Source organism: Phaseolus vulgaris, chromosome 10 (genome assembly GCF_051622355.1).
Source record: "Phaseolus vulgaris cultivar YP4 chromosome 10, ASM5162235v1, whole genome shotgun sequence".
NCBI classification, from domain to species: Eukaryota; Viridiplantae; Streptophyta; class Magnoliopsida; order Fabales; family Fabaceae; genus Phaseolus; species Phaseolus vulgaris.
In genome coordinates, this window is record NC_143507.1 from 41842645 (window position 1) to 41853598 (window position 10954).

At 36.2% G+C, this 10954-nt stretch overlaps 1 protein-coding gene across 3 annotated transcripts; it reads right to left on the reverse strand.

Moving 5' to 3' along the window:
- Positions 1–652: 652 nt before the first annotated feature.
- FAB1B (phosphatidylinositol-4-phosphate 5-kinase family protein) lies at positions 653–10555 on the reverse strand. 3 transcript variants are annotated; one of them, XM_068623750.2, is made up of 12 exons: positions 10344–10538; positions 8674–10256; positions 7506–8246; positions 6572–6725; positions 6119–6463; positions 4964–5860; positions 4546–4877; positions 4058–4181; positions 3833–3976; positions 2063–3565; positions 1433–1699; positions 653–1287 (listed from the first exon to the last, which is right to left on the reverse strand). In XM_068623750.2, exons 2-12 carry the CDS (start codon positions 9330–9332, stop codon positions 961–963), a joined length of 5493 nt encoding a protein of 1830 aa, XP_068479851.2. In that variant the 5' UTR covers positions 9333–10256; positions 10344–10538; the 3' UTR covers positions 653–960. The 3 variants fall into 3 exon arrangements, with proteins under 3 accessions (XP_068479851.2, XP_068479852.2, XP_090152559.1); XM_068623751.2 differs by having other exon boundaries at positions 10348–10489; XM_090296433.1 differs by having other exon boundaries at positions 8674–10555.
- Between the last annotated feature and the right edge of the window lie 399 nt (positions 10556–10954).

Genomic DNA, 10954 nt, shown 5'->3' on the forward strand with positions numbered 1-10954 from the left:
TTATTCCGAAACATGTAATTAGAATACAAGTTTATATTTTAAATTATACAATTTTTAGATTATACAATTTAAAATATAAAATTTGTATATTACACAATATATAATATAATTTTTTATATTTCAGAACATATAATTCAAACTACAAACTATAAATTCGTATTCTAGATGCAGGAAGAAACTGCCGACAGGCTATAGCTCGCAACTGGCATGAAAATAATATAATCTTTTGTTATAGTTTTATTATTTTTAGCATAATATTATTTTCTTTTGTTTACAATTCTTTGAATAATTCAATTATAAAAATAAATTATGACCATTAACAATCAAAATCTTTTCAAAACCAATACAAGATTTCATACGAGATATCAACTTGCATATATTTATTATAATATTATTTAAAAACTTTTAATTGAATAATTTATTCTAGAACTCACTATTAAATTACAGTTCCTATCATATAATTAATATTTCAAAAATTTAGATTAATCTAAAACTGATGAGTGGATCTGAAAAATCATGTATATCAAAATCAATGTAAAGAAATTTATATATGAATGAGATATTAAATACACCTTGATAAAATCTGAATCTGAAGTAAAGCACAACACAACATGGGAATTGCAAGGAAAGTTGAGAAATTCAAGAGCAGGTCTGAGAAATTAAAGTCATATACATGTATAGAACGAGTTGCTAGAACGTTACTATAGGTTTTTGTACAAAGATTTCATCCAGAGGTCATCAAATACTTTTACCCCAGACAAACATCCTTGGCTACTAACAGCCCCTCTTTTGGTATATCTTCTACCAAATAATTGACAATATCTAGTTGACAAAATTACAAATGAACCAAAAAATTCCTATATAATTTTAAGAGGGGGAAACAAAAATTTTAATATAAAATTATGGGGGAGTTAAATCCCCAAGTTGAAAGCAAAAATTTACACAAACACAACCAAAGAATCATTCAGCTGGGGTCCTAAAGTGTGGGTTGTCTTCACCTAAATCAGACTGAGAATTACTAGCAGCCATAGAAGGAGGAGACCACTGATCTGGAAGCATGAGAAAGTAAGTGGTCATTGCTTTCCTGAACCTTTTCTTGTATTGCTTGGGTGATATAACTGTTGGAGGTGTGTTCTTTGGTCCCCCAAGTATGCCTGAAGCTTTTACCCATGTTTCAAGATGCTTGTCCCAGGTATACTGCCTCATGAAATCAATGATTCCAATAACCAACTCATGCTTCTCTTCATCCATCCCAACCAGTAAAGAATAGTCCATAACATCAACTGACTGCACAATAGGAAAACAAAATGCATGTGAGATGGACATAAGATGATGCCCATTTTGCAAGAAAAGACATCCAGGCCCCTTCTAAGCAAGAAACAAGAGACACTTGAGAGAAGGAAGAATGTCACAAAAAAAAGTTGAGACTTACAGCAAGAAAACCAGTGTCATTCCAGACAGCTCTCTCTAAAGATCGTTTTGCTTTGTTTCCCACGAAAATAGGAGAAGTTGGCATTGCTTCAATTAAGTTCTGGTCCAGTAGAACTTTGTTTTTCCCAGTACTATCTGCATTATACCTAGACCTGGAAGATCCTTTGAGATCGTAAAGTCGTGTTACAGTCCTCCTATACAGAAGATTCTCCATAACCAAAACATCCATCCTTGACTCTTTCCCTCCTTTAGTATGCTTCGATGTAACCTTTCCAATAGAATGTCATTCAAACATCAAGTGGTTAAGATAATATAGGTAAATCGAGTGAAGCAAAATACAGAATTATGTAGCATCTATCCAATAATTAATAATATGAAAAAGATTATTCATTACATGGTTGCTCCTTCCTTCTTAAACTTAGTCATCGTATATTTTCCACATTAAAAATCATGTTCATCGGATGCTTTAACAAAATACAAACAGTTGTTTTGTTATTTAATTATCACCGCTCTTTTGAAGGATACCTGACCTCTTAAACTTCTATAAACAGCTTATGCTTGATTTCTACTAAATTTTTCAGTTTACAAATAAACCTAAAGGAAATAATTGTTAGGGTCAAAAGGTAAGTACCTGGTATATGCCAAGAATTTTTGCCAGACATGTCGGACTTCCAGTGGCTATGGATTCAGAAAGATACTTGAAGTATTCAGGACCAAATTTAATGAATGATTCAAGCTCTGTTTTTGTAACTTGTTTGATAATAAATCGATCATCCAATGTTTTTGCAAAAAATACATTACTCTTCCCACCTTGAGCTCCCCATTTCTTACAGCGACTCAGAGACCTTATATAGTCAAGCTCAGAAGGACAAGACACCCTTCTTAAGGCTTCAAAACGCTTGGCATAGTAACAAGTCACAGAATATTTTACCTTGCCAAGGGGACCGTCTTCTCCAAAGGAAACTCTGGCATGCATAGCCTTGGTATGTAACATTGGATCAAACATTGATGAACTACGAGATCCAGACATGGAAAGTATCATTTCCTCTATCGATCCAAAACTTTTCTGAGAATCAAAGGCTGTTTCATCAACAGAAGAGAATGACTGGAAGGTGCCTGAGTCAGAAAAATATGATGAAGTGAACTCATTTCCTTCTCGTGGCCTTTCTCCTTCATCAGTCAATTGGAAGTGATATTCTGGTGACATTAAGGCATAAGCTATAACACTAGAGGGTTCATCATCATATACTGGAATTACAGTGTCATTGACACCAATTGGCAAAAGAAGCCTTGCCCCACCCTGGAGTTCCTGCTTCCGGAAAGATGACATGTAAACAGGATTGTAGTCAACTAGGGGATCAAACTTCTGTGTACTGGCAAAAAGGTTTTTGTTAAATTGGCGATAGAAGTTCAAGAAGGGCATTCCTAACCAGCTCGAAGACTCTTCCATATTATCATGACCTTTGAAAGAAGAATAGAAACTCTTGGAACCATTTTGATCTTCTGTACGATCCCCTACATAATATGTTTCTTTTTGTACACTGATCATGGAACTATCTGCCAAATGTATATCGGGATTCACAAAGCTGTTATCCTTTTGAGCTCCAAATCCAGAGTGATTTTCACCCGTCCATTTTGCATCAAGTGTTTCAGACAAACTAGGTATGACCGGAAATGGCCCATCTGATAGAGTTCTAAGAACACCCAATTCAGGTTCTAAGAGACCAGATTGATCATTTATGCTTTTGCTGTTTGAAACAGGTCCCTCACCTTTCTCATGATTTTCTTTTTTGGCCATCTCGCTTTCTTGATGCAATGCATCATCTTGTGAAAGTTTGCCATCAACTACGACACTTCCTCCTCCAAGACAAGGATTTTCATTAACCTTTGGACCACCATGAATAGAGTTGATACTGATCTGATTTTCATCAACAGGTTTCTCCTTATCTTCGGAAACTGGACTGCTTGAACCAGATCCATTATTGGAATTGACTAAGTTCGCTGCATAAATAAGACGGTGATCCCACATATATGATTGAAAAATTAACTGCCTCCACAATCGATTAATTTCCAGAATGTCAATCCCCGGTGGGCCATTTCTCTTTTCTTGATTCAAAATCTTTCGAAGAGTTTCCTAAGTAATTAGAAGAGAAAATGATTCAACTACAAGCCTTTCAAACTTTTTATATGTTGTTTCAAATTTAAATTATAGAATTTAAAAAAATATCCGGTCCAGTAAAACTAATAACCAAAAAAATATTGCTAAAACAGAAAGTTTCAAACACATGGATGGTTTTATATCTAACACTTACTAGTAACAAAATTAATCACTAAACCAAGGCACTACTAGAGAAGGAACTTAAATGAAGCTATAAATAAAGTATAATACCGAAGACCACACCTCAAATTCTAGTTTCTCCTTTTGCAACATGCCCTCTAGTTCAGTAACTTGACGTCTTAATTGGCCAGCATTAGATCTTTTCTCTCCAATTTGACTAAGACCATTGAGTACCTCAGAGAATAAAAGTTCTGCCCGGTTGACCACCTGTAACAACCAGAAATTAGGTGCACTATTATCACACAACCAAATTTTAATTTTAAGATCCAAAGACTGCAAGTATTGAACCTCATCTGATTCTTGCTGTATCCAATCCTGATTCCCATAATCAAATATAAGTGTGTGGGGGGGAAGGTAGACAGAGTGAACATCAATGGATGCATATCGAAAACAAGCAACCATTCTTCCAAATCTGCAAGTGAAGCATGAGTATGATGGATTAATGAATTTCACAAAAAGGCAGCTAAAAGTACAGATGTTAGCCACACAGAAAAAAAAAACTTGAATAGCATAATCAGAAAAACAAGTTTATATGGTTTTAACAATGGGAGGCCCCTATATGTCCTCCAAAAAAGAGGTCATAAAATTCTTCTCTTACACAATCACGCTGATGAAAAATAAATAAATGTTTTATTTTTTTAACTCAAGCTTTGTGTCTTATATCAAGAAGTTTTTATAAAGATATGAGATCAAGACTTGTTTAGGCAACATTTATAAACCTTGGACCATTACATGTTTAGCTAAAACCAAAAAATAGAGAAGAACACTATAATTACCCATAAAATCGAAGACAATCTCTGTGTAATGAATGGCCACAGCTTGCCACCCTGCTGGCTGCAGCATGGTTTGAGAAACTGAGCTCCAAAAATTTCCCGAATGATAAACCCCAAGCAGCATCAGACATTACTATCCTCTGTGTAGCAGGAGGAAAGCCATTGATTCTTGGACACCGCAAGCACCTGTGCCACATCCAAATCTTTCCATCCCTTTCCCCGGGTAAGATAATTTCTGGTAGTTTCTTAACTGATATGGTAAGTGTTCCCTGACGATGAGTATAGCAATACACATGTGCTTCTGATGGCATTTCACAAGAATGGCATCGATAACTCTGAAAAGTAATGATAATAACAATAAAAACTAAAGCTATAGTTCAACCAACAAAGACATTTATTCCTAAAACAGACAATAAATTACCTGATCAAATAAGTGGTCCCGCAGAAACCGACCCAATGGCTTATCAAAGCTGCCATAGTATTTAATTCGAAAGAGATGGGACCTCTCACACACAGTTCCCTTCCATACACACCGAGAGGACAAAGAAACCAAAATGCTTTGATGATCAGACGGAGATGGAGGAAAGTCTTCTTTTTCAAGAATAAACTCTTCATTTATGATTTCAATATTCTCGGGATGGTTTAGACCATCTTTTGGAGATAAAGATCCTGACTCAATTAACTGGTTTGTAGAGATTTTGCTATCACCATTTTGTGGAGTGTCCGTTGACATGCCTTGATATAATTTCTCTGAAGTTCCAGGGTCTTCTGCAGTAGGATCATCCTCAATAACCAGGGTGTCGTCCACTGGAGAAGTTTCTTCCACCATAGGTTGTTTGGAGTCCATTCCATTTCTATCTCTGCTAGTGCATGGAAGAAGCATATTATGGTGTGATTCGGGAATTGAATTTTCTGAAGAAACAATGGAGGAGTAAAAGGCAGTTGAATGGTTGAGACTTGATCCAAGTGGCATCAATTGAGAAGCACCATTAGACACACATGGCTCTGAACTGCAGGTTGCAGATGTTAGTTCAGCAATTGTGACACTTTTGGTTCTTCGCGGTCCAGAGTCAGGTTCGTGCCCTTGAGGCTTTTCATTATCAGCAATACCAAAACCCGGAACTGTTGAAATGGACCTCTGAATGGCTAATGCTTGATCTGGAAGGGCCAGACTGTTTAATGGAATTTCTGGCAGGGATACTCCTTCATCGGCAAGAAAAGATGTTTCCATAGCCAAATGGTAAGCTGCAAAAACTCCGTACTGAACCACATGCTTTACCTTCTTCAACTCCTCCTTGTCGGCCCCTTTTAGTAAAATCTGTTCAAAATTAGAAACACAAGATTAATGAACTCTTTTGTGGGCTTGAAGCATGGCAAAAAATAGGCCAACTTTCTGTTGAAATAGTTAATTTGAGTGTAGGGGTGGCAAACTCTTAACCACTTGGTCAGACAGGCTTCACCGTGTTTGCATTGCGTATAAAGTTTAGAGAGTATAAAAGTCAAGAATGCGTGAAGGCTTTTTTCTATTAAATTAAATTACATAAAACCGATAAGAAAAAAAAAATTAAAGACTTACAGTGAAACCAAATGGTTTTGGGCAACCTTCAAAAAACATCAATGTTTTCAATGTTTTTTTCCCACCCTGACCAACATTGTTTAGGTCTTCAAGAAACTTCTGAACATGAACTGATTCACAGTGACCCAACTTTTGCGATGACAGATGATCGATTGAAGGCACTATTTGAGTACCTGTGCAACGTGCTACACGCTCCAAAAGTGGTTTCTTGACATTGAGAACCAGAGTTATGTCTTTTGCAAGAAGATATTCCTGTGCATATCGTGAGACTGATTTCTCCACCAACAACATGTTTGGCTGCTGCGAAGCTATCTTTGCCACAGCCATCTTCAGATGGTCCATTTCCTAGATAAAGAACATAAAACATAAGAATGAACACATGATACCAGCATGTGTACCAACAACCAAACAAGCACCAGACTAAAGATAAAAAAAAATGGTAACATAAACAACCTGCTGCAATAGGGTATCTACACTAGAAAAAAGGTTGGTCACACGCTGATACTCTAGAGCCCCTCCAAGGATCAACAAGCGAGGTTTATCCACTTTTGATGTCATTCGCCGATGAGCCACATTTTTTTTACAAACAACTCCTTTAACCAGCACACTGATAAGAATACGAATCCAAGAAGTCAGGCAAAAGGAATGTCACATATAAATGGGGATAAGACCTAGTGATCAACATAAAAGCAGGTGGATTAAATTATGTTAAATTTTGGCCAGTGAGTATAATGCAGATTTTTTAAAACCTAATAAAATATCACTAATGTAGAAGCTGAAGCTCTTATTATTTGTATATCCTAATCCCATGTCTTAGTATAAACTATAAAGAGAGATACATGAGTTATCAGGAGAGAGCATTTAGTGCTGCTATCTAAGATTTCATTCACCAGTTTCTATTTGATCTATTATTTCCTACATAATTACAGGCCAGGCCACATTCTCATCTCATTACATGCATGTCTATCCCCAGATTATACAAATAATGTAAATGCATGTCTTTTCATATGTTGTTTTTCTTTTAACACTCAAACAATTTTCCTGACTCTTTGAAAATGTTTTTTTTTTCAGTGATTTTCTTTAGTTTATTTTTTATGATCAATATCATTTTTTTTCCTCTGTTGGAAGTGGGAACCAGAAATAAAATATTGAAAAGGCACAGGACAATTCTCTATAATATTTTTTTTGTTTATTATATTTGGAAAGGTACATTTTGTACGAGGAAAAACACATTGTGTATATATATGCACGAGAAAGCGGATATGATATGAGCTTTAAAACCCATTGCTAAATGCCTTACTGACAAATTGTATATCCACTTATCTAGAAGAACATGAACAGTAGATAGAACATATAAGTATGAAATATATTAAAGTATAGCATTTACCTTTCATTACGATTCCCACACGCTATGCATTTGACTTTCACATAACCAGCTGGGTCCATGACTCCACCTTTGCTCATATCTGGTTTCAATAAAGTAGCCGCTTCCCATGACAGAGATGTGACAATCTCCAACCAACTGTTCTCGTCATTATCTTCAACAGCTAGGTTCTCAACTTGTAACAGCTGAGATACCAATGCCCTAAAATGCCCATCAACTACATTCTTCATTACCTGCTTCTGCTCCTCATTTGATCTATCTCTCTGTCGAGATTCACCACTTCCAAAACTGCTAGAACTGCGTAGATATCCCCACTCTCCAATGACATTCCCATCATCATCATCATCATCATCAAACAAAATAGGTTCATGTTCATCTTCTTCGTCTTCTGGTTCAGGAGGGAGCCAGAGAAGTCCGTTATTTTCAAAATCAACAGGTTCAGCATCAACGTCCTCTGAGACATATAATGAGGAAGGGGCTTCATTTTCATCACAGATATCAGGTTCATCTTCATGTTTTGCTATAATGGGGGCTCCTTCCAAACCCTGTGTATCAGTGTCAAAACTATAGTTTGAAGGGAGTTTTGCATCAATGTTTTCTCCATCAGGATCCACTTTCAGTGAGCCATCAATGAGGCCTATCCGATCAAACTCAGCCTGTCCATAGTAGTTATTCACTTCAGGATAATGCCTCGTGTCAGAATCTGACCGATACACACCATACTCATCCTCGTCATCATCAGTCCTGAAACAAGAAAAAATCACATGATCCATGACAAAATATTAGAAGAAGTAACAACACTAGTTAAATACAAAACTGCTGGTTGATTGAGAATGCACCCAATTAGATAAAGACCAGGTCAAACAGTATATAACATTCACATTTTGGATTCAGGGATTCCTGACGACTATAGATGCCAGTTAGAACAAATTGCTAATGTCCTTACTTATAAGACTCCCAGCATAATTTCAGTTATCACAAAACTATGATGTACGGTTATTACACTCCTTCTGGATTCTCATGTCTCATTAGCACAATGGAAAATATATTGACCAAAAAAACAAATATAAACACAAAACTACATGAAGAATGCCTGATTCAAGAAATATCAATGTGAACAATCAAGCATTAGTTCTCTCTATCAGTAAACCAAATCGAAACAGTAAAATACCTATTAATTGCGAATCCGCATTGGTTTGGTAATGGATCACCCAGATCTGCTACAAGATCATTCCTCCCTCCTAATGCTGATAAGCCTTCCCTATCAGTATCCGCGTCTTTTCCCTTCAGAGGTAATTTATGCAGGTTTAAAACAGAACCCTGTTGCATTTGTTGATAAGACCCAACTGAATAAGGCATGGAGCAAAGAGTAATATTACTACTGTTTGCAGTGGCACTGGTTTTAGTGCTATTCAAGCTTGAAGTTGAGGCTGAAGCAATATTATCCAGATTGGAAACCGGAATACTGTTATCAAAAGCAACTACACCTTGCTCCCATTGCTTGTAACAATAATTACATACACGAATCTTTTCCAACTCAAGCTTGTTTGATGCACTCTTGTTTGTTGTACATGAATCTTTTTCAACTATTATCCAAACAGGGGCAGGAACCGAGTTTGTTGTACACTTGTTACAGAAAATCCGTCCACATAAACGACAGTGGTGTTTACGGTTAAACAAGGTGAACTGTGAATCACACTCGTAGCATACTCTACAACTCTGATCGGGCATCCAAAAATCCCTAGACACATTTGCTGGTTCAGATCGCCAGGCACACAACGTTTTGACGATGCTGACAAGCTCAGAAAATGTCTTGTCCAGTGCATCCATTGACAAACAATCTAGTTTGCCGGTTCATTATGACTTGCCCATTTGCCACTCCTAACAGGCCATGTGCAGAATAGAATAGGGAACTAATCCAACATAAAGAACTAGAACCCAACAGAAATCAAATCAATCCCAGATATCCTAAGCAACTATACTTGTAAGCTACCACTCAGATGCAAATCCTCACAATCTGAATTTCCATGCTTCTATATTCACAAACAATCCCCAATCTTGTCGAGGCGGTTTGTGGTTCATCATTCAGCCCAGGAAACAAAATTCATCACCGAATCCACAATTGGGAAGAAAATCAATGCCACCTCTATTGGCCCTTGAATTCAAAATTCATACAAGGAACCCCACTTTCCCCACCTTTCAACCAATTCAACTCTCACAAATACTCCTCACTACTAAACAAGCACTACAACATAACTTCACAGCATATTTCAAACAACCCAAGTCAAATTAAAAGAACCAGGAAGGTAAAAGCCACCTTATTCAAAGGAGATAAAAAAAAAACCTCACACCAGGGTGAAAACCTTTCTTCACAATCACACGCAATTCAAACATCACCCTTCATGTAAAAATTCCAACTCAAAAACTCAAGCTACTCCACTTCTCCCCCATTGCAAAACAAACCCCAAAAAACCAAAATTCTCTAACCAATCCAACAAAACAGCCCCGGTGATCAAACAATATATTCAAGCAGATAGTCCCATCAAATTCCAATCAAAATCACAATCAGATCCTTCTCGGGTAAATATAATAAAAGGTTGCAAACCAGATGTGCCCCCACGTAGTTAACACACCCTGTTATGCCAAAACTCCAAATATACAAAGAGAGATGCAGAGGAAAAATCCAGGAAATCAAAGAGCAACCCAGAAACGATCCGCTGTAGAATGGATAATCTACGACTTCAAATTTGGATCCTGATCATCATCATCGTGGTCATCCATAAAAATTAATCTATAATAATTTGATCTCTAAATTGAGGGAAAGAAAAAATATATACATACACACATATAATAATTGTTGTCACAACTGTCTGGAATTCTATCCGATTACACGAAATTGGGAAAGGAAGGATCGTTAGAAAATTCCGAATTGGATATGAAAATTGAGTGATGACTTTTCTCTTTTCGTTCCATCTCTTTCTCGTTACAAACTAGTCGTCGTTTTGTTTATCCTTTTAATTTTCTCTCTGTGATCCCAGAACAAGACCCCACCACTGCGAGACAAAATCAATTTAATTAATTAATTCAAAATAATAATAATAATAATAATAATAATAATAATAATAATAATAATAATAATAATAAACAAATCCATTTCTCAAGAAAAATTAAATACTTTTTGTGCATTTTTCCTGTCAATAACTCATTTTCATGCTTGCATCAAAAATAAAATAAGTTATCGTAAATATAAATAATTCTTTTCATTGGAGTTACATGAAAATCAAAGAATTAAAACTTTATCTGCATCCCTTATTTTAATATTATTTTGTCCGTTTTCGTTTTAACAAAGTCAAGGTAACAACATGTTTGCATGACTCGTCAAAAGTTTATGAAAAGTCAAAACCAATAGATTCAAGAACGCACGTACGATTCCTTAAATGTCCTTTTGTTTC